This window comes from Achroia grisella, unplaced genomic scaffold, assembly GCF_030625045.1.
Source record: "Achroia grisella isolate CSIRO2021 unplaced genomic scaffold, CSIRO_AGI_Agris_v1 utg352, whole genome shotgun sequence".
Classification (NCBI taxonomy): domain Eukaryota; kingdom Metazoa; phylum Arthropoda; class Insecta; order Lepidoptera; family Pyralidae; genus Achroia; species Achroia grisella.
This window is the reverse complement of record NW_026712812.1, coordinates 275,989-301,023: the sequence shown is the minus strand read 5'-3', so window position 1 is coordinate 301,023 and position 25,035 is coordinate 275,989. Positions and strand designations below refer to the sequence as shown.

At 32.1% G+C, this 25,035-nt stretch overlaps 2 protein-coding genes across 2 annotated transcripts; both read left to right on the top strand.

The window, feature by feature from the left end:
- Position 1: 1 nt before the first annotated feature.
- LOC131843860 (uncharacterized) lies at positions 2-9,384 on the top strand. Its single transcript, XM_059192620.1, has 11 exons — positions 2-150; positions 387-588; positions 1,041-1,161; positions 1,958-2,146; positions 3,066-3,179; positions 3,488-3,643; positions 4,424-4,591; positions 5,288-5,494; positions 7,152-7,271; positions 8,208-8,329; positions 9,177-9,384. The coding sequence occupies exons 1-11, from the start codon at positions 78-80 to the stop codon at positions 9,325-9,327; spliced, it is 1,623 nt and encodes a 540-aa protein (XP_059048603.1). The 5' UTR covers positions 2-77; the 3' UTR covers positions 9,328-9,384.
- A 1,212-nt stretch (positions 9,385-10,596) lies between these two features.
- Positions 10,597-17,530, top strand: LOC131843848 (E3 ubiquitin-protein ligase CHIP). The gene is made up of 7 exons (XM_059192603.1): positions 10,597-10,858; positions 12,481-12,679; positions 13,166-13,307; positions 14,156-14,258; positions 14,549-14,605; positions 15,325-15,441; positions 16,044-17,530. Exons 1-7 carry the CDS (start codon positions 10,739-10,741, stop codon positions 16,167-16,169), a joined length of 864 nt encoding a protein of 287 aa, XP_059048586.1. The 5' UTR covers positions 10,597-10,738; the 3' UTR covers positions 16,170-17,530.
- The last annotated feature ends 7,505 nt before the right edge of the window (positions 17,531-25,035 follow it).

Here is a 25,035-nt window from a genome sequence, read left to right as displayed (position 1 = left end):
CTACTAAAAAGTGACAAAGTCATCTATGTTTAATACGGTAAAAAATATTAATTTTTATTTGTAATATATTTAATATAATGAACACTTTTGCAGATTTAACTAAACAAATACATTTAATTAACGACCTGATATTATCTGATATGATTTATGGTAAGTGATTCCATTGATGTACCTATAACTGTAGTACACATAATATATATTTCCTTATAAAACATATATAGATAGAGTATACGACTAGTGAAGTCTGAGATTAACGCGTTCAATCCAAAACTATAGCATCATTTGTTGTTTATTATTGTTTTAAAATTCTTTCAAACCGTCAGGCGAGGATACTGTTCCCATTAGTTGTATACCTATATATATTTAGTATTTTTATTTTATTATAGAAGACAAAGGAACTAACGAGGCGCTAAGCTTTAGCAAGCACCTGCTGTCGACGAAATACTGGTTTGCCAGGATATCTTGCGCGAATAAGAAACGATACGTCCTGGCACTTTTAGAAGATGTACGAAGCGCATGGACACTCTCGTTACTTCTGAAGTCGATATGGAACTGTCGCCCAAAGGACGCGGTTATGTCTGTTACCGTGTGAGTATAATAATCACTTTGTTTATTAGGTACCAGTGGTTCCCGCGTCTTTTTATCTCTTAATAAAAAATTAAACTAAAAAAGTTACATATGGCACCATCTATTATTTATTATAATTAAGTTAGGTAACAATTCATAAACTTATTTTACTCTTACTGTACTTTCTTTACATATTGGCCCAAACTAATAATAAAAAATATTGTGTAAATTTCATGCTAATTCCTCCAGCCGTTTTTAAACAAAAACTTAACACACGCAGAGATAAACTCTTTTTGCTTCGTCACTATTTTGTGATTTTATAATATACCTACTTATAGAGATATCTGGCGATAGGCCCCTACTTTGGACGGGCTCAACTATTCTTGATATTGCTATTTTCTGATAAATTATTAATGATTATTTTTATACCTAATAATATGATTATTTGACAGATTTTTCTCATTATGTTATAGCCGCAATGCGTGGAGCAGTTACGACCAAGTGCCATTGGATCACAACAGAACAGCTCAACCGGCACCCACTCTTGCCCAGGTCATGAAGTACGATCGCGTTTGGTTTCTCACACTTGACTCAGTACGTTATCGATGGTTGTGTAGAATTAAAATATTTGTATCAGTTTTAATTAATAACACACAGTTGCTAATTGATTAACAATAACAGTACCAAGAACTTGATATACTCAAAAGAATTGGAATATTGAAAAAAATTGAAATGACAAACAAGTCTACTTAATAAAACTGGTAATCATCGCCTTAAGTTATATATTTTATTTATTATAAGTATATGTATTTTATTTTTTTATATAGGGAAATTTTATATGTATATATTAGGTTATGTATGTATTTTGTATTGGTATATTATCTATTTCTGTTTCTATAACTCTGTTTCTCTTTACTCAAAGATTCGATCATCCTGGTTGTCAGAAAGAGATTGCTTTAAGCGATGCCTTTTATTTAGCACGTTTATGTAAAATTGTCAATTGTAAATATTTTTTAATTAACTGTCATTACGTGTACTTACCTTTTCATTGTTATATTTGGATAAAATCAATTAGCTCTTGTTAACAGAAGATGAGAAAGAACAAATTGTTTGAATGTTATAGTATTTTGTAAAGGATTAGGTAAGTTATTTAGTTGTACTCTGTGGCAATGCCCACGTAGATTTCATGTACGTATATGCGTATTCTAGTTGCGATAATGTAGCTATGAATATGTGGAAGTGTGCTTGATATCGGTGATGTATTTTGTTCAATTTATCTAATACAAACATACAAAGAGACTAATCATTCATCTATTAAATAATATTGGTATAGACATAAATAAATTATATTAATTATATAAATTGGTATGATTTTTTAAATTATCAACAGCAAGCACAAGCGGTAGTTCTTTCCGAGTTGCTTAATGTGTCCGGAGGGCCTGTTATGTGGGATGTATTGAAACGAGCACAGTTTCTTCATGAGCGGTATCGCACAGATCAGCTACAGAGTTTGCAGGAGTGTATATTGGTCGATGACCGTCCACCTGAGGAAGGGCACCAGAAATCATTGCCAGAAAAGGTCAATATGAAATGAAATGGTATTTATTCGATAGATGCTCAAAAACACGACACTCAATTACAGTGGACTTAAAATAAAAATGAATAAAAACAATAAAACACACAAATAAAAGAGATTATTTAATAATTATTACTAAGAATACAAATGGAAATAGAAAAGACAGCAAAAAATTAAATAGAATTGTACGTATTCTATTTAGTTTTTTGCTTTCTTTAACGCGAAATTCCGCTTATAAAATAATTACAAAGGAGTAGACTTTGCACCAACAAAGTCGTCTTCGTGGGCACCTCTGTCTCAGCTATTTCAGCGTCCAAGCAGCTTGCTTCTTAATCTGTGTTGGGTTTGAAGGCAGTGAACTATAGGATACTGACCCATGTGTAGTCCTCCTGAATGACAATAGATGAGGGGCACCACGCGTTCTGTGATGACGTAATATTCGCTGTGCTATACTACCTCGGTGGTATAGCGTTCTAGCACACTGCTTTACGTCCGATGGTTGCGGGTTCGATTTGTGCACGGCATAAACATTTGTATTCATGAGTATAATTGTTTGTATCGGTCTGGGTATTTTCTATGTATAATATGTATGTATTTACGAAAAAAATCTATGTATTTGTAACAGTTATCTAGTACCCATAACACAAGCTTTAGCTAGCTTAACTTGGGTCTAGATGGCGCTGTGTGAACTGTCCTAAGATTATTATTATTATATACATACCAGAGATGGGTTCTAATTATCACCAGGTGGTCCATGAGCTTGTTTGTAATCAACGCATACATCTCTAATGTTACACGGCGTACCCTGCTAAACATAACCAAAAATCGGGTATACGACCCGCCTTTTGGTTATATTTATCAGGGTCTGTATCTTACTATTTTTTATTTTCACCCTTTTTAATCGTAATACCTATTATTTTAGGGTAAAAAAGAACAGCAGAATGCCCAGAAACTCGAGACCTTTAATGACTTAGAGAAAGGTACATCACCTGAACAGATGAAAGAGGCCCCGAGACCTGGTCAAGCCCAGAAAGAAGTTCGTAAAAGACATAAAATTATATTTTAAAAAAAATATTAAACATAAATAAATATGATATAAAAGTTTGTAAAAATTAAGGGAATAAAATAAAAAAGGAGATGAAATATTTGTATGTAAAATCGTCATTTTTGAAACTAGAACGATGAAAGTTTTTTCGTTGCCTTCTTTGGGTTAGATTAATGAATATTTTTTCTTTATTTGGGCAATGCCACTATACTGCGAATGAAGTCGCGGACACAGCTAGTTGTAAATATAAATAAGTTTTCGTGCCTGGTATTAATTAAGTATCATTCATCTAATTTTAGCTAGAAGCTAATTTAACTGCGTGGAATGCAACAATAAAATCAATGCGTGATAATTTAAAATTAGAAGAAATAGAAATGACTTACAATGATGGAACAAAGAGAAAAATTTGGAAGGTGAATCGTTCTAAGCCTGAAGGGATAGAAACTGTCGATTTTGTGAGTTTGAAACTTCCGAAATTTTTCTTATTTAATTGTGTATGTAATTTGTATATTATTTACGAATATTTTTCTATTACCTATGAGAAAATATATACAAGTGATTATACTTCAAAGAAACAAACAATTATACCAAAAAGCTAGGCCATGCCTAGATTTTCTAACAATAAATAAAAAACTACCTAACAAACCTAAATTTCCTAAATACTTACATAACAGTTAATCGTTTATTGTAAATTCATAATGTAATAACGATTTTTAATTTGAAGCCAAACAACAATGAAATACTTATCTAATTTTATTTACATACAACACAACAAGTAGGTCTACTTGTAAGTGCTTATTTTGTTTACAATTCGACATGGCTTATTAACCTTGGGTACCTATATTTGTACATTGTTAGTATGAAAATAAAATTAGTCAAATATATATCTGTATATCTATCTTTCTATCTTAACCACACCAAATTTAACACTGCATCCATACTAATATTTTGAATTCACAGCCAACGAAGCCACGGCAAGCAGTTAGGGTTAAGTCAAAAGTTGGCACCGTCTTTATAAGAATGAAAATCACATGTAATGGTTCTAAAAAAGAAGTTCTTGCATAGTATAGTTGTGTTGTTTTAAGAGACACTGGACTTACGCAACAGAAACTAAAAATTAATGTAAACTTGCATGCAAACACACACTCATACAAAATAATATGTTCTAAGTAAGGCAAGCCTGGCTACTAGTGTATCATTGTTGTCAACAATGTTTGCAATAAAACATTTTACAGGTTCAACTTCTACCATCTTCAATAGGCAAAAGAATCATTTCATATTTGCCTCGCTCTCAGCTAGCCGATTATGCTCGTGTCAACAAATACTGGGCATACTTGATTGAGGATTACCGTGCTGAACTTGCTGCTAGGCAGAAATTAAAAGCAGATCTAGAAAAGCTAGAGGTTACTGTTTTTTTACTGGTTACAGATTACAGAACATACGAAAAGTATCCCTATAATTAATATTTTTATTTAAATATAGTAGAAAAGAAGTTGGCGGTACACATGATGTTTTTCCATTTTCAACTTCTTTTCTGGCAACCTCGATATTGATCGACATGAATTAAATGAATGAAAATATATAACAAAATAAATTCTTCTCATGTGCTGCTCTTTCTTTGGAGTGTGCAGAATTTTTCTGTACCTCGGAATTTCGCTGACAGCAGTGGCATCTAACACTTAAAACCGAAACACAGCTTTGTAATCAACATGTGCTCCTGTACATATTGATGTAAAGCTTTCGAGTTTATTAAGATTTCGAGTCTATATTTTTGTATATCAATCACCATCATAATATACAAATCTAGACACGCGGGAGCATGTCAAAGCCGAGTTCAAGTAAGAGAACTGGCGAGCAACACCCTGTTAAAGTACTACAGTAGTAGAATTTGTTTCGAGGATTAAAATATTTGACAATATCCATAATATTTTTCTAATTCAACGGTTTGATTTATGACAATATATACTAAGTATCATATAGATAGACATTTCGACCAAAATAGAATTAAATCTAACAACTCTTAGTTTGTATGGTATACCTATGGTAATGATGAGGCTTCTTTAAGTCATAATCCGTAATATTCCTTCTAAAATTCTAAGGATCTGATGATACGCCACGACACAAGTATAGAAATTTTGGCCCAAATTGGATTTCAACCAACAGGCCCAAGTTCGCAAGGTGTCACTAGCACCGGCCCGTCAATGAAGACTAGGACAATACAGCGAAGTTTGAGAGCCAGTGAGAAATCTACCGGTGCCTTTTCGTTCAGACATTTCTTGTCTAATAAACTGAACAAACCAATTATGGTATATATGGTAGAATTCTTGAATATAAAATAATACTACTACTACTACCTACTCTTTTCTCATATCTTCACTGTCCACATGTTGGCTGTACAGCACCGGATCTACATTCTTTCGAGGCGGGGCAAAAACTAAAAAATGCCGTCATCCTAGGACTCCCCCCGCCCTAGCCCGCTCAACATTTTTACAACATACATATTACAATACAATTTATTGCGTTGTTGTTTAATTATTGTGGCATTATCAAATACAATGAACACAAAGAATTTATTTGGCGTTAAGGTCCAATTGTCAAAGATGGTCATTAATGAGAGATGTGTATTCATCTGCCAAGTCCGAATTTGCTGACACCAGAATTTGCCGCCCGGGGCATGAGCCCTGTGTTGCGCTCTCTAGATCCAGGGCTGTGTCTGTAAGAGAATGCTCAGCGATAAGACCGTCTTTTGTACTTACAATTGCATATATATATGTATATATATATTATTTAAATTAATCATTTATTTTATGTAGCTGGTGCAATAAAATGTATAGTTAAAAATAATAATAACTCAAGAAAATTCACTAGTTCCAAGTTAGTTAGTTCTACTAATTAGTAGTAGAACTTGTTATAGCTACTTACTAAACTGACAGAAATAATTATATATATTTTCTGTGTATATAGACCTATATAATATAGACATACATATTAATACAATCAGTCATATCCATGAATACATCGTTTGTACCGTGCGAGGGATCAAACCCGCCATTGGAATAAGTTAGTAGTTAAACCGCTAGACCACCAGTATAATTATAATGTTCGTGTATAATCGTAATTTATTATTTCAGACAGTCATTGTCTATTACTGAAAATAGTATAGATGTTGCGGTACAATGAGATCATTATACTTAACAAGTGTACAAACTCATGTATAATAACTGACAATAAGTAATAAAAATGTAGGTGTAGCCCTATATATAGACATCACCTTCAACTCTATACTAATTATTTAGAATAATTAACTACAATTCTTAAAAATTAATTATTAAATTTGTTTTGAGTAATGACTAGCAATACCGAAAATCAGATATTTGTCTTAATTTTTCACATTTCACATTTAACTGACAATGAGTACATATATACATAAACATTGACTGTAATTGTATAATAACTATCTGCTTCATACACGTCTATAATCAGCCAAACTTTTGAAATATTTGCGCGGGAAAGGGATTCTATAAGAAATATTTTTTAACCATTCCCGAAAATAATCTATAAACATTAAAATATTAATTAAAGTTTGATTGACAGAAGAATTGGCGCGCATTCATTTTTTAAATACTATTTAAAAAATTTACGCGCCAATTTCTTAGTATGCGCGCCAAGTATATTCCTAAATAACATTTTCACGTAATACTATCAATGACGATGGATTTAAAATATTACATTGGAAAATAATTGAATTCACAAATCAATTCTGTCTTGTAGTTTTTAATACAAATGGAACAAACCTTACCATCAAAAGCGAATATATTTTAAAGGAATTAGGTACCGAGATAACGAATTATTAACCACGCGTATGATCAAGACTGCTAGATACGTGCTAATGGATAACTGATAGTTACTTCTGCTTGATAATTCATAGTATTTGTTGTCTGCTTCTAACAATTTGTATTACAGGCACCAAAACCTATAAAGAATATGGCTGAGCTAACAGAACGATTGGAAAGAAGAGGTGCTGCAGACGAGAATATGTGGAAATGGTGCGAGAACCTTCTTCAACTTAATAAGAATCGTAAGGTTACGTCACCTTCCTTTACATATGTAATATAGGGAATGCCATATTAAATATATAATATATAACATTACAATATTAGAAGCATGACATCTTAAACCTCTGGAATGGAAAGCATGAGTGGTATCGCGGGTGTCACATGATAACGTGATGTATACATAATAGGTATAGGCGATGGTTATCAGTGTTATCACTCAGGTTGTTTGCCATTTGCTCGGTATAATAGATTTAAAAAAAAACATACAAATTGTTCAGGCTAATGCTATGTTGCCTATGTAAGCTTGCATTAGTCTGCAGTTTTCTGTTTTTAGAAATGTATTGTACCGAGACTGAATTGAAATGGTGTGTTAAATCACAATCCCAAAGCCATAGAATTATATTTAGAAGTTCACAGTCAATACAATTATTAAAATTTATGATAGGTGGAGCATTTGTGGAGCAATGAACAACATGTAAGGTCTTAAACTATTAACAAAAAATAACTTTAAAGAATTAAACTGAGTAGGTAAATAATAGTTGTATCACCGGTTGTGTCACCGGCTTGTTTACTTGGAATAAATGAGCAAATGGCGTTCGACAATGCTGGCCACCAAGAAAGAACGTATTGGCATTAATTTTGAAAAAAGAAATATTTTTAAAATTAGAACTGCTGCAAACAGGACGCTTAGAATTTATTATGTTAGATATGAAATTACTGAATTAATATAATTATATAATTATAGCAAAGATGACTGAATTCCGTTTTACTTTATTGTACTTATATTAGGTACTCGCAGAGTGAAAGAGGTTTTCTACACTATAAAATTTCCATTCTCTTTTTATAAAATACAAGTCAACTCTCAATTTCGCTCTTTGTAATTTTAATCCAACACCGATCGAGATTCGTAATTCAACACCGATCGAGATAAATATTCTATTTATAAAAAAAAACATAATTACAGAAAAACAAAGGACTAGATGAGGGCATACTATCACTTGGTGGCATGCATTTTCCTTGTCCCCTAATGAAGGAAAAATTAGAAATACCACTGGAGCCGCCACTTTTTAAAGATCCAGCTGCATCGTGAGTATTAAATAATTTTTAAATCATACACTTACATGACTAGTGATTATGAAATATAATGTTCCATTATGTTTTGAAAATATTCAAAGAAAAATTATGAAGTAAATGTAATGTAATGTAAAGTGCCCACCGTATCGAGATTATATGAGCTTATAGATGCAAATATTATTAGATTCGTTAAGATTTTTTTAAGTTCATTACAAACTAAAAATACAAAAACGACAGCCTCGGTGGTCTAGCGGTTTAGCACGCCGCCGCGGCGCCGCTTTACTTCCGATGATCGCGTGTTCGATTCCTCGCACGGTGCAAACATTTGTATTCATAAGTATCATTGTATATCAGTCTGGGTATCTTCTATCATAAAATCAATCAATCAAAAAAAAATATCTAAGTATTTACAGTATATCACGTAACCAGTATCTGTAACACAAACTCTGCTTACCGTAGGACTAGATGGTGCTGTGTTAATTGTCCAGGGGTTATTTATTAAAAATATATATATTTTACTTTTTTATGACTAGTTATTTGAATATAAAAATTTTAGGAATTTTATTTGTTAATTACTTACGTTCTAAAGTATACCCACTGTATTTATGAAGTTTAACTTACATTAGTATTTAACTTTAGTAAGTATAATACAAATGTAAGTATTTTTAATGCTTGTATGTTAATACAAGCATTAAAATTATTATAATAATATAGGTATTAATGAATATTTGTACGCTGGAATCAGCAGAATATGATGAAACCTATTTTAATATGATTACTGCCGTTGTACATACCATATTCTTAGCAATAAATAAATAATTATAAAAATATACCTATTGATTACTATGAATGTTTACAGTGGGTCTGCTAAGCCGAGGAAAAACATCTCCAATGCGACTGTGATGAATTTCTCAAAGGAACATGATGTGAAACGCTACAGTCTCTGGACGAAAGATTTTTCTAGTCTCTACCCAGTTTTCAAAATACCTTCTTACCAGTTACCGATATGAAAAAAATTATAACCGATAAGTTGTTTGTGGTATAATTTAAAATAGTTTAGATTTCCTATTCACAGATATAAAATTATATACATTCAAAGTATATTGATTATCTACTTGATTGTTTTTTTATTCACACATATCCTATTTAATATCAGAGAGTTATTGCTACTTATGTATGGGTATTTAATTACATATTATACCACGGCTGTAATCATAATATCCTATATGGTTTAGTCAGGCGCATTGCCTTAATGACGCGATGAAATCAATACGTGCATAAGTTTATATTTAGCATATTTGAACCTATGTACGCTAAGTGAAAAGCGGCCTGGCGTCTTTTCAGTATTGAATTATAACGGGATGGTGTTCTAATTGTACTCATTCGCTGGGAGTCACCAGTGAATGAAGATAAGATGAAAAGAGGTAAGTTAGTTAGCCTATCATGTCATAGGTAATCACTTGTTTCTTTGGTAATGATCAGCTTCTAAATCCACGATATTAGCATCATGATACTGCAGGATAGCTAACGGTAGCTTTGAAGTGAAAATACATGTAATATGTACCCAAACCTTATACGATAATGCATAGAATAGTGATACTGTAGATACTACCGGAATTTTTAATCGGAATAATTGTGTAACATATTAGGCATCCATTTTATATCAACAAGGGCCTTATACTATTATATTTATACACTAACGTATTCAAAAAACTTGTTTCCGAGCCGTTAAATTTATTAAAAAAAAAGTATTCATGAATGTCATCGATGTCATGTTGACACTTATATTTTTAATAATGTTTCCAACTTTTCACATTTCCTTTAAATTTGGAGAAAACGCAAGCACAGCAATACTTTATACTCGGAATAACTAGATTCACAACAAATATGATATTCTTAGTAATTTTATTTCGTAAAAAGTATAAGTAACTATCGAGTAATACTTCAGGTGGTAGGTAAAAGTGATCAACTGGATAATGTTCTGAGGATGTATTGTAATATAAAGTTATCCATATATATATATGTGTGCGAGATTTAACATACATGTATGTTGAATCTCGCACTTATTTTTAAGGTCGGAAAAACTTCAACACTGTAAAACCAGTGTAGAAGCATTTTATAGTGAATAATTACGTTATTCACCAACTATAAATTTGTTACATTATAGGTACATGCGGAAATTCATAATTCAGATGTACATGTAAGTGGATAGGAAGTTATGGGTAAATGTTTTTTGAAGTTGGCTACCCTTCGTTTATTTTATTTTTCTGCAAAGAAAATACGCAGGCAGGCAGAAGTTATAATTGTCAGAAATACGATTTTAGTTAGAAGCAAAATAAAGTCGTAGTTTCGATTATTCTAATCTAAATATAATGAGATCAGTCGACAGCTTCAGATAAATAGTATTGATAAAAAACCAAAATGAGCAAGCATATGTATTCAACTGCGAATTTGTCCGACAAAGAGTTAAAGGAACAGGGAAACAGGCTGTTCAGCCTTAGACGTTTCGAAGATGCTATGAATTGTTATACAAAGGCAATAGTGAGTATACAATAACCAATTTATTACATACTGTTTATAATCATTTTTTATTTTCACTCTACATTGTTAGAAGGTAAGTTTGAGGTAGTATGTTATTGAAGTATTTGATTGGGTTCCTTGGTCTTTATAAGACTGGACAATTGTAGAAAAACGAATATATACTTAGATATTTAAAATTCTAATAATAATAACATACAGTGTAACAATGGCATATTGAACTGTATACCTACTTTGAATAAACAGTGCATGTAAATAGCTGACACTGCCGATTGCTGGTTATGTGATAACATATCTACCTAATGGCTTTGTTGAAGTACAAAAGATGTGAAGTAAGCGAATACTACAGTTACATGTAACATAATATGCACCACACTAGTGTTATGTAAACTATTTGTGTTAGAGATACACCTACTTAATCAGAAGATTTAGAGGTGTGCCAAACCCAAACATGAATATTTTATTATTATATATATATATGTATATATTTATAAAGTAGTTTGTATTATTGTTACCAATTTGTAGAAAAGTAGAGAACAAAGAAGGTATGTTCTCTGCATATATATTTATATATGTACAAGAAATTAATTCTCGGAGCAATTGTTAATGAGGCTGCTCTCTGTTTTTCTATTTCTTTTGCAGCATTAATTAGCGTTTTTGGTACAATGAGTGTGAAGTTGCACACACTTTGCGAAGCACTACATTATGTTACTTTTTAGCATTTATTCTCTGCAATCTTGATTTGTTGGAAGAAAATGCCTGTATATAATCTCAATTCTAAGACAGTGATGTTCTTGAGTAAAGAAAATATGTGTCAAGATTGGGCTATCAGTAGATAATACAATTTGAATAATTACATAGTAGATGTAATCCTATGCCCAAATAAAATTAGCAGATTTTACTAAAATGAAGAGGAAACACCACTTTATATCATATGTGTTTGCCCACTCATACACATATAAAATAATATGTATACTCTGTATCCTGAGAAGATAATAACCTTTGTTCCCTTCTACTACATTTTTTTTTCTATTCTTGACTCAGAAAGTACCCAAACCCTAAGCAAGACAAGTAATAGATCTCCGAAGATGGCAGTTCTATTTATCTATAAACAACTTACAAATAAAAGAAGTATGCTCATCTTATGTGCATCTTACCTGCTGAGTAGATATAGGAAATGTATTTTGTATGAGATATGCATAATAGCAATACTTTTGTGAAACAAATGTTTTCATACATAAAACTAGATTAACTAAAAATACATGAACAAAAGTAATTTTAAAATGTAAATTGTTTTAATCTATCAACATAACTTGTTTCTGTTAATCAGTTATTTTTTTTTGTTTATGATAGCACTTAAAGAAAGTTTGGACACATGATTAACTGTACTCAATTTTGATTAATTATTTATTTCTTGAAATTTCTTAGTTTTATTATTGTGTGTGTATTATCATGATAGTCAAAATGTCAATACATATTATGTATCAATAAAATCTGTTTAAAAGATTGATATACAGCATGCTATCAAAATTAATGAAACTTGAATATCTAAATCTATAGATTCTTTTTACCCTAACCACACTAGTTCTGCTATATGATCAAGATATGTATGTAATGTATTTCAGATAAAAAATCCATCTGTAGCCACATACTTTACAAATCGTGCTCTATGCCATTTGAAGATGAAGCACTGGGAAGCCACATGTCAGGATTGTAGGCGAGCACTTGACATAGACAATAACCAAGTGAAGGGGCACTTCTTTCTTGGACAAGCGTTAGTAGAACTTGAGTGTTATGATGAAGCAATCAAACATTTACATAGAGGTTATTATTTATTTATTTATATGTTGTAAAACATTTTAAAAAATTACATCATGATTCAAATTTGTTAGGACAAATTTGAATTTAATCATAATTATACCTATTTGTGTTTTAAAATGTGTCAAGGGTTTTTGAATACCCATATATACATATAAAACATATTGTACTTATTATTTTTTTTAATATTGTCTTTTAGTTTTGGACTTAAATTTGTGTTTCTGGTATCCATAGGACAACATGACCCAGTCCAGTTAGGCAGTATGCTTGTTTGTCATCAACATGGTATAATAAAAATTAAATATAAGTATTTACTGCAATGTATAATTTCTATAAATATTTGGCTTACATGTAACTATGCAATATTTAAAAATTCAACTAAAAGTAGTATTGTACTGTTTCACAATTGTTTGACAACAGATAAATATAATTCTTTCATATAAAGTTTTGGTGACTGTCTATATGTATAGGAACTGTATTCTCATTTTGTAGCAAGTGATTTGGCTCGTGAGCAGAAACTAAACTTTGGTGACGATATAGCAGCACAACTACGTATTGCTAGGAAGAAGAGATGGAATGTGCAGGAGGAAAAGAGGATAGCTCAGGAGATTGAACTGCAGACTTATTTAAATAGGTTGGTAATTATTATAATTAATTATACAACTGCAACAATAGTAAAAAAATATTAATTTTTTACTAATGTTCAATCTTTTAAGGCTTTAACTAATAAGATAATGTGGTGAATTAGTAGAGGGAGCTAAAACTTGGAGCGTACCAGAAGTGCCAGCAAGCTTAGTAAATATTTTGAAGTTTACTCTCAAAAAGTGACGAAGCCTCTGGTAATCTACTTTTAATGAAATAATAAAGTTGATTATATTAGAAGTACAACATATTAGAAAACCTACTCCTACTACTCAGTACTATGTCATTTCCCAGAGATATTTTAAATTTTTTTTTTTTTTGTATCATAGTTCATGTAAAGTTATTCCAAAAAATATATAGCAAAATATCATAGAGATACTTTGCATAATATCTTTCTACTCCAAGATCATACAACAAGTCAATTGTTAAATTTTAAAATAAGTCACCAATGTAAGTAGTAACAATTAACAACACAACTGTACAAAATATGAGCTGTGATTATGTTTATCATTAAAATGACGACGGTTTGACGACCTCGGTGGTCTAGCGGTCTAGCGGTCTAGCACAACGCTTTACGACCGATGGTCGCGGGTTCGATTCCTCGCACGGCACAAACGTTTGTATTCATGAGTATGATTGTTTGTATCGGTCTGGGTGTTTACTATGTATAATATGTATGTATTTACAAAATAAAATCTATGTATATGTATCAGTTATCTAGTACCCATAACACAAGCTTTAGCTAGCTTAACTTGGGTCTAGATGGCACTGTGTGAGTTGTCCTGAGATTATTATTATTATTAGTTATTTGTTTTTTAAGGATTATTAATTGTTTTTCAGGCTAATAAATGAAGATTTGCAGCGTAGAATAGAAACAATAAAATTAGAAAATAGTAGTGAAGACGAAAATAATACACAAATAAGCAAAGTTGAAGAAGAATGTGTAAGTTAAATTTTAATTCCTATCACTTTCCTTTACATAATTGTAAGTGGGACAGCAAACCGTTGGGAAGTCCCGCTCGGTATTTAATCTGAGTCCCACACTCAAGATTTCAGATAGCGTAAGTGTTGGCCTTGTAATGTTATATAAATATTTTATGTATACACCAGCGTTACCGTTCTTAGGCATTCTCATTTTTTTTATACCCAATTTTAACAGCTATTTATGCGAAGTTTATTCTACTCTAATTATTAAGTAACATAGTCTCACTGTGCATTTCTTTTTTTTTACAGAATAATTATACTAGCGAGCTTAACAATTTATTTTCAAAAATGGACGAGAGAAGAAGGGTGAGTTATTTGCTATACAATCACATCAATAATCCGAGAAATACTTACATTTTTTTTTTGTAAATTTACGCATAATATACATAGAAAATACCTAGACCGATACAAACAACCGATACAAATGTTTGTGCCTTGCGAGGAATCGAACTCGCGACCATCGGACGTAAAGCAGTTTGACCGTAATAAACCGCTAGACCACCGAAGCTGTCATATAAAATGGTGTAGTATGTTATAATCGTGTTATTTATATCTATAGGTTATCAGGAGATCTTCCTAGATAAGTAGTAGATTCTTTCACTTTAAACATAGGAATGTTAGAAATTCTGCAATAATTAATTTAAACAGTTTGAATTTAGGTTCTATTGTTAAATAAAACTACAAACAATATTGTGTATATTTTGTGTTTATATATGTGCGATTCAACTGCATGATAGTGTATATATTTTTTGTATATTAAATTATATATATATCATAGCTTTATACTAATTTAAAATATTAGCTTTGACTTAAAATATGTATTTATTAATTTACCAACAACTTCTACCTTCAAAAACACAATTTTATAAAATCTCAGGTCCAATATTACGTGTTTAAATAAATAAATAAATTAGCGGCAATCTCTGATTAGTTTCATACTTCTCTATCCATATAATTTTCGTTAAACGTGGCACAAATATTTTTCTTCACGAATTATTCTTATTTCCAATATTTTTTATTTTCAGAAACGTGACGTACCGGATTATTTATGTGGGAAAATCAGCTTTGAAATACTAAACGAGCCTGTCATCACGCCTAGCGGAATTACCTATGAGCGGAAAGACATTGAAGAACATTTAGAGGTGCTTGTTCCTTACATTTATTTATTTATTCGCGTGTTAGACTTCTGTTTATGGGTGTGACGTTATGAGTGAAGGATTTAACTTTAATTTATGTTAAAACTAAATGATCTCTATCTGTACGTGAAAGAGATATGATAAAAAGTATTATGGAAGGTTGTAACAATTTAAAACAGAAAATTTTTGTCTATGCATTTGTGTTTTTTATACTAGACGCGATTTTATGAGTGACCACTAGGCGTATATATAGTGTAAATCTCAGGTTTTATTTTGATAATAACATTATGCTAGTCTCAGAAAAGTCGTAAGACGTAGGTGTGGTTTTCATTAATTGTACTATGGTAAGATTAACTTAAATAATGTTTGTTTTATTCCAGTCAGTTTACAAACAAAAAATTGTACAGGTGCGAAATCGACGTCTTAGGTAGAGTAGTATATATATATTTAAAAAGTAGCGGCCTAAAAGGCTTTAATTTTTAATCGGATGAATGAAAACTGTTAGCGTAATTTATAAGTTTTAAACACAGCACCGAAACAGCAGAAGCAGCAAAATAGCGACACCGACTTTAATTTATTCTATGTAAAGATAATTCTTTTTGTTTTAGCGTGTCGGCCACTTCGATCCTGTGACCCGTGTGAAGTTAACCGCCGACCAACTGATACCCAACTTCACTATGAAGGAAGTGGTGGACGCGTTTCTCCAGGAGAACGAGTGGGCGCTCGACTACTAACCGTGTTTTTTATTCTGTGTTCATTTAGCGTTCGATTGTCCATTATAAGTAGTGTGTTCCATTATACATAGTTCCATTAATAAATATAGAACGCTATGATATAGAATTGGCTTGAGAAGGACACTTGACAAAGGGATACACTTAAAAGAAATGCCACCACTGGAGCAGTAGCGGCACAAAGTTATATTTACATGAATTAAGAATTTTTTTCTTATTTTAATACACTCATTAGGTACATAGTGTTGGGTGTACGCATACATTACATTCTGTTGGATATCAGAGCCTAGTATTTTGAATACTATTTTAATACAGCATAAGTAACAGTTATATGTCATAAAAAACTTATGTACTGTTTCGTACAATTGGAAATATTGACACGTTACGAATTTTTGAAGAGTTCATATCGTGGCGAGACGTCACATTACACGTTTTTTAATAAAGTACATTAACTCAAAATGTATAAATTGGAAAAACTATTTTAGGATTTTAATTATAGCGTTCATTTCCGAAAATTATAAGCAATTTTAGTTATTGTAATTTATTTTTAAGCGTGGGACATTAGACAATATACTATATATTGTAAAAATAGCGGCAAGAAAACTCTTGATTAGTACATACCTGAACAAATTTATGCAGATCTGCAGTTATATTGTTAGATCATACACGCCAAAGTTATTAAGTCTAAATTTCACATATGGACAAATCGTATATTAACACAAATCGTGAATTCTATCAAAACGTTATTTCTTTTGCATCTGTATAGGCTAATACTGGAACGATTTGTTAGCGTAACAAATCGTAAAAATTCAGGAATATACGTTTACAAGTACGCATTTATCAACACGAAACTCGTGCGTAGCAGTAACGGGGAATTAAGGTATTATTCGTCCGTATTCTGTAATTTTAGTATTAAATTTTTCTCTTGAAACCATTATACACCTTGCTAAGTAAGGCGATGCCGCCAGAACTGGGGAAGAGAAATATTAACGATTCATGACATGTGTGAACGTTCCATATAGTAGTAGAAGTAATTGGATAACACGATTTAGTACACGCTGGATTCATACGTACTAAATAACATGCAAGGAGTCATGTTGTCAAATTAGCTTCTTATGAAGAGGTGGTATACCATTGACACTAATAGTAGTAGTGACCCAAACTGTTATGACCATTTTGTTAAAGTAATAGTCGTTTGTTCTGACGGACATTTAAAAATTTCGCATGCATTTCATATTTCCGACTGACTTTTGATTAGATAGAAACAAAATCTAAATAATCCAAAAGAGGTAGGTCTGCCTCCTTGCTCTTTGTATTCAAATACACCGAACGAAATATGGCGAAGTCAATAGTTGCCTCGTTGCAATGCCTTTGATTATACCATCAGGTATAAGTTGCTAAGGTATATTTTTTAGTTATCTGTGCACAATAAAGACTTATTACTATGTCCTCTATGAATGAATGTCGATAGTGTTTATTGTATTTAATGCGACACATCCTACTTGTAATACCGTACCTACAGACTAAAAAGTACATCTTTAATTTTAAGTGACATGTGATGCTCGTATTTTCACAAATGAGAAAAAATATTTCTTTTATTTTGTAAAACTAATAACGTTCCAAAAATTGTTCACGGATTTATTAAATTAAATCAAATTGTCAATAAAATAATTATGCAGAACATGATGGCTTTTTTTAACCTTTATTGAATAGTTATTGGAGTGCGTTTTTTATGAAATAGTAATTACTACAAAGAAAACGAAAGGAGAATGGAGCTTTATATTCGGCTATCCACTTCCTTCACCTAATCTTTATACTGCCCAGCCAAACATTCCCTTTCCTGTAGTTTTTCAATTCTTATTTATTATTTTAGCGAATTTCTTATATTCTGGAATATTATTAATCTAACGAAAACACTAACTGAATTTTCCCACAAATATCAGCTCTTATCATACTTGTCAAACAGCGGAAATGGAATAAAAATAATAAATATTAAGAATCTAAATAATAATACACAATGTATAAATAAATAAGTAATATAAATAAACTTAAAGAAAAAAAGCTTTATTCAATGTACTTCTTAGATATTACATGTAATATTATCTTATAATACGTACGTATTAGTATGTAATATATTATCTGTGGTATTAGTAAAAAGAATTGGAAATGACAATTAAAATTTATTTTGTCATCTACATATCTACGAGACTTCTAAAACCAATTAGGTATATTGTACTCTTAGTGGACGAGAGTGGTATGTTATGTTGCAACTGCCTACGCTAACAGTATGACCTGGCGGCGCACCAGTTCATAACCAGATAGGATGAGTATGAAATCTGGGTAGCTAATCATCAGGAATTATCCAGGATGGTTTCTATGAGGAACCATGTGGAGGTCGCCATATGGGGTACAATATTACCAATGGAGCCATTTCATCCAATCTCCTTGCTCGCTATACTTTAACATTAGGTGGTTTAAATACGCCTCTACATATATAATAATATATCCTTTGAATAACCCGCCTGTGAAAATGTATCAGTCGATTAATACTGAACTCTCAGTACAGAGGTCTGAGCTGTTGGACTGTGCAACGAAATATATTCAGTTCAAATATAAAAAAACAGTGTATATTTTAGTAGTTACATGATTCGGTTCTTAAATTTGATGGAAATGAGAAACTATTTAAAGTTGCCAGAATATAATTAAGTAGATTAGTTTCATGCAGATTTTGGAATATGTTCACCCTAACTGGATTGGTGAAAGTGGTGTCTCTTTTTCGGCCTTCCTCTGACCTCATGACCATCTTCATTTCTACGCATTACCTACATGCCTATACCACGACAGACAATTACTCTTCAACGTCTCCACTTTCATACTTCCCCTAAAGTATTCATTCTTTATCTTATCCATAATAATGACAGAAATACTGTAGGCAATGGTTTACCATTTTCCATTACTCAGATTTTATCAAATTCAGTCTTTTAAAATAACAATAACTGTTGCAACAACGTTATACAATTATTTGGTTCTGTTTTCACAAACATAAACAAGCACGCCGCGTTGAGATAATAGAATGATTTAAAAAGGAAATTGTGCCAAAACTGGCATTGCTATTGCAGCGGTCGGCCCATAACTAACTGTTGCTCCTGGCCCGAATCCAATGCGAGTTGCTTTCAATTACAGATTACGAACGCGTGTTACATGCATACTGAATGGGACTGTTTTGTATTTAATAAATGATATATGTATGCAGCGCAGTATTTTTTATTTCAGTTAAGCATGCGACAGGGTTATAATTTTAGCTGGAAATGAAAAAGATAAGAATCGAAAATCAAAATACGCAGGACATGACTACCTACTACCTACCTACTACACGTAAATAGGTCGATAACAAAAAATACCTGTAATATGTAATTTTCTTCTAACCTTTCATAGAAACGTGATCGACGTAAGTAATATTTTAAGGATTTTTCCATGGTCCATGGTGTATATCAGAACCAGAAATTGTCAAATATGTACCTACAAAGGGCTGTTTTATTATGGCTTTTGAAAATTGACAAAGTGTACGAATTGCGTCTTTTTGTGTAAATAGCAATTGACAACACGTCATTTTGAAGTAGTTTGAAAATTTAATTACCTATAATACGCATTTCCTTGCGGAAGGTAGGAAGCGATGGCGTGTTTCCCGACTATTCAGTTGTAATACATGCTCGTAGTGTTTTTCATTTGAAAAATTAATGAAGCCCCCGCTTGTTTGTCGACGTAGATCCTTAGAGTTGATAATAGTCACTAACAACTTCCTTTTAGACGGATAACCTGGTATATATGACGAATAAACTCAACTGGTATTACTTTATAGCAGCGTAATCAGTGGTCTATTATGTAGCAACTTTTATTGTTTCTGTACAGGTATGTTCTATAGAGTTTTACCCTAATTGACCATCCATATTTCGTCTCACCTTCAGGACGGGAGGGTGTCGATAAAGTGTGACATTGTACAACAAGAGGTGGGAGGCCTAAATTTCGTCCATATTCCAAAATCCAATATATCTAAGAGAACTGTTATTGAAAAATTTTAAGTAGGTATTTCCAAATAATTCTGTATAAATATAAGTTTTAAATTGTAATGAATTTTCACTCTGGGTTTACTAGAGTAAACATAACATTGCATCGGTCGTATAAAAAGAACAGGGAACAGCCAAATAAAGTGTATAGGTAGAACAATAAATTAAATTTTACATGGATAGTAAGTTCCAAATATGAAATTATGCTTATATATATAATTCCTTTTAAAAAGGGCAGAGTTTTTCATTAAGTCTATACAATCCTTACATTTATTATTTACAATAATGCTTATTTAATATTAGGTAAATGTGCCGAAAGTCTATAAATTGTCAAACCAATCAAATGTTTCATTAATTATTGAATGACTTATCCCGTAATAGAGTAGAAGTTCCCACCATATTGACAGCTGCTCATTTACACTCGACTGTTTCTAAATTACAAAATCCGATTTACGGGAGGACCTGTCAATCATCCATCAATCAAGGGGGATGTACGTCGACATAAACTTGGTGTAAATTTGCCGAACACTTCCTATTACACACTGAAAATTGTTAAGTTCTAATATCAGACTCCGCGATTCATGAGTTAATTATACAGAACATGAATCAATTATTCATGTAGGACATTTTAGCCGCTAATAATTGTCAAATTTTTTGTATTATAATTTTCTTCCCTACCGTCCAGTTCAGAATGAATGAATATATGATATCAGAATCAGAATATGATGGAGAAAGTAAGAACTTAAAGCATAATTAAATATATTTAGTAATACTATAGAAGTGTTTATGTATGTAATAATAGTATCTATATCTATGGCAATACGGTTAATAGCAATACATATTATTTGATGTTTGAAAATTTTACGTAAGTACGAAAAAATAAATGAATTTGTATGGAATCTTAGTACTTAAACTATCAACATTACTTCGGTTTTTAAATGTAAGAAGATGATTGTTGTATCGACGACAACATGTGTTTTCTATAAAAAATATATTAGATATCATATTCTAATAGTTTATATTATAAAATGACAAAAAAACACAGACATTGTTCGTATTTTATTTTTCAATCTTACACCTAATTTTTTTCTCAAAAAGAAACGTGAAAATAAACAAATGAACATCATGGTCTTTCGTAATAATAGATAAAGATCACGTTTTAAATGGAAATATACGCTATATAATCTTGCTACGCAACTGGTAGTTACGTAACGCTTCATAACCAGTCGCTATATAAGAATTAAAAATAAAACGACCAAGAATTATTAATTATTTAAGAGACGTTTCTTTTTTACCTAGTTACTAAAGAATATTTTATAACATAAGTATTGAATAATAAGTAAATAGAGTAAGAGAGACTACGTGGGGCGTAGCACCTGTGCTACGTCTTTCATCTCTATATCGTCTCTACGAGAATTCATATTGAATTTGAAATATTATAAATACGTAATAAAAGGAACATATGTTTAAAATTACGTGTTCCTAATCTCAGTCAGAATGTCCTTACATCTAGTAATTAATAAAAAGATTTTATGAATAAATAATCTCTATATAATAATAAAATTTATATAAACAATCAGAGAATTCTAGATTATATGTACGAGTAGAAAAATACAGCATATGTTATCACTTATATAATGCTGGATCATACTGTATTCGGAAATTCCAATAAATTTTGTAAATACTTGACTTAATAAGTGATTTAGAGTATATTTTGTGACAATTCTTAGTATGACAACAGGTAGAAGATAAATTATGATTTGACAAAAGCTTGTTAACATAAAAAATATTATAACTACATTTAAATATTAGGTACATGTTGTTATAGTACATAGTTCCAGCGGGTGCAGTGTATCCGTGAGTTTACTCGTACATTGCACGGAGCGGCTGGGCGGCGTCCTGCGCGGTGCGCACAGTAGGTCAGGGAGGGCGGCGCAGCAGGGGCCGGGGCCGGGGGCTGCCGATTCATGTTTACGGGCTGGTCGTCAGCTGTTCCCGCGACATGAATGTGCCGCGCCCGCGCCGCGCCCGCACCGCGCCCGCACCGCGCCCGCGCGCTCATCGATTGACTGCCACCTGGCCAGTGTTGCCTCCTTACTGGTTTCACCACTGAATCTGGTTCATTTCACCCCCTCTTTGTCTCTGGGAAATTTTGTTTCTAGAGGTTACTATTATATGCGAAGTATAAAAACTATAAAAATCTATTGAAGGTGTAGAATCTAGAACATTATACTCCATTATAAGACTACAATGATGTCCTACTACGAAAATGTCCTTCAAATCAGTCTCGGAAACAATTTGACTTTAGAATTTTCATTTTACCTGTATTTCTATTTAAAAGTATGAGAAAATTATTTTTAACACAAATTTTCAATATTACAACAAAACTTTTTAATATAAAGCATTCCTAGGCGGTCGACGCTTCATTATTACAAAGAAGGTTTAGAACTTGGTGGTTTTTAAAGGTTTTTGGTGATCATCCCTGGACTCTGTATAAGATTGTTGGTAACACAGCACCTGGCCACGTGCGTCGCGCCGGCCGCCCGCCGCACAGTCCCGCCGCGCTCGCTGGTCAGACCGCGCGCTGAACGCATCAACCGTCTAACACATGTGACACCGCCCGCGTTACATCGCGTCAATGGATTGCCCAAGCTGACTGACTGCTGCCCGACGACCGACTTCTTCCACGTCCAGTAAGTGTCCACAGGTTCGGATGCACCCACACCTATCAGATTAGTTAGTAAATAATGAGTTTTCCGATAGCATTAATAGCCGAGAGACAATTTATGCGACTGCGCTGTGTGATGTTTACCCGTCCTAGCTCATTACATTAGCCGCGGAAATTTTCTATCTAACACCGTATTCCATATCGATCTAGCAAACTTTTTGTCAAGGGAAATTCATAAAATTCATATGGTTTACGTAATCATGGGACATATACATTTTTTTTTGACGGAGCTATCTGGTAGATACGTTTACATAAGTTCCCTTCATCCTGCACAGTTGTGCTACATACTGTACTTACATAAAATCCTATAATTATGTATAAAAAATAAAAATATATTAATTACATTAATTGACATCTATCGCCGTATTGTATAACCATTAGTCATGTAGTTTTAATTCTATCCATTTCATTTATGGAAGGTAACAAATTAGCGATTGAAAGCCTCTGCTAGTGGAGAACATAAAATGTGAGGGTAACGTGTTATCGTTGCCAAGAAATGAGTGGCCATTTCCGTTGTTAGTTTGTCTATTTGTCACTAAGTTTCTGTTCACGTGGATGTGGAAGTATATTTATATTCAACCTACAATATCGCACATCCCGTGTAAAAAGGCCGCAACTACACTTGCGTCAAAAATGTTTTATTACATAAATAAATCGAGCTTCACGGTTTACACCTTCTGTCAAAATCTCATGAAGCTATCGACAAAAATGAAGGAATAAGTGCAAAAATACTAAAATTTTGCGACTTTAGAAAACATAAAATTCCAGCATAAAATAGAGGTATGCGTATTTGCATTTATTCGCTTTACAATTATCCCGCTCATAAAGTCATAATTGTATTTACGTAAATTTTTAAAGAAGATTTACAAAAAAATGTTTAACGCAAATATACTTAAATACTTGTTCCTATATCTTACAATCTAGGACTATTGTGTAATTCTAATTACTTACTTCTTCTACGAAACTTTTAGCTGATAGTTTATGTGTGATTATTGTTACATCCTTGTCCCCCAGCAAAACTTCACAATGCGTAAAGTGTAGTTGTAGTTACTTCTTTATTACACGTAACATTTCATACCTGATGTTGGGTAATTTTGAATACAGCATGTATTTACAAGAAAAAAAAATTAAGAATATGTTCATGTAATTAAAATTAAGTAAAAAATAAACTATTTTTAGCTAATTGTATAAGCTGACGGGCACTAATGATGGATGATAGGAGGAGCAGGAGATCAGGTGAATTTGCCAGGAATAGTAATAATAAATGATAGAAAAATCGATCTGCTTTTAGACATTTACCATAGCAGAGCGAATTGATAGAAGTGTATATAAAAACAATAGATAAAAAGAAGACTTCTATTTTAAATATGTATAAAGGAATATTTTGCCAGTGAATCTTATTGTAGGTCTAACAGGAATTAACTAACAATGGTTTCCAGGATGGACCGCGTGGAACTAAATGTACCTTATATTGCTAGCAATAATATTCAATATTAATTCCCACTGTTCATAATAGGTACACATACAATACTAGCTGGTCCGCAAACGTCAGTTTGTTATAAATTACTAGCTGTGCCCGCGTTAAATTTCAATAAAAAATATATCCTGTGTTATTCAGATGCATAAACTATATTAGTATAAAGTTTCGTAAAAATCCATTCAGTAGTTTTTGCGTGAAAGAGCAACAAAGATCCATACTTACAAACTTTCGCGTTTAGAATATTATATTAAGATTAAGATTTCTGAAAACTATTAAAGTACTAATCATCATAATTTCAACTTGTGTCTATCCACAGTTGGATATAGGCCTGTCCCAATTTGGCTTTGGTGGTCTAGCGGTTAAGCACAACGATTTGCATCGAAAATGCATCGTTTATACTTATAATGCATTAAGAAAAACCCAGATTATGAAAATGTTACTCCAGCCTTTCAGAGATGGTACTATAATATTAGGTCCTTACATATGAAATTGGTGTTTTGTCGTACTGGCCACTTTGATCTCAAATATCTCCTCATTCGCCAGGAATTCAAATTTCAAATTTGTACAGTTATTTACTCATGCATTTGTTTTTCGAAA

Coding starts and splice junctions, on each gene's coding strand:
- LOC131843860 (XM_059192620.1), top strand. CDS start 78: ATGAACACTTTTGCAGATTTAACTAAACAAATACATTTAATTAACGAC. Junction 151..386: donor ATTATCTGATATGATTTATG/GTAAGTGATTCC, acceptor ATTTTATTATAG/AAGACAAAGGAACTAACGAG. Junction 7,272..8,207: donor AACTTAATAAGAATCGTAAG/GTTACGTCACCT, acceptor ACATAATTACAG/AAAAACAAAGGACTAGATGA.
- LOC131843848 (XM_059192603.1), top strand. CDS start 10,739: ATGAGCAAGCATATGTATTCAACTGCGAATTTGTCCGACAAAGAGTTA. Junction 12,680..13,165: donor AATCAAACATTTACATAGAG/GTTATTATTTAT, acceptor CTCATTTTGTAG/CAAGTGATTTGGCTCGTGAG. Junction 14,606..15,324: donor AAATGGACGAGAGAAGAAGG/GTGAGTTATTTG, acceptor TTTTATTTTCAG/AAACGTGACGTACCGGATTA.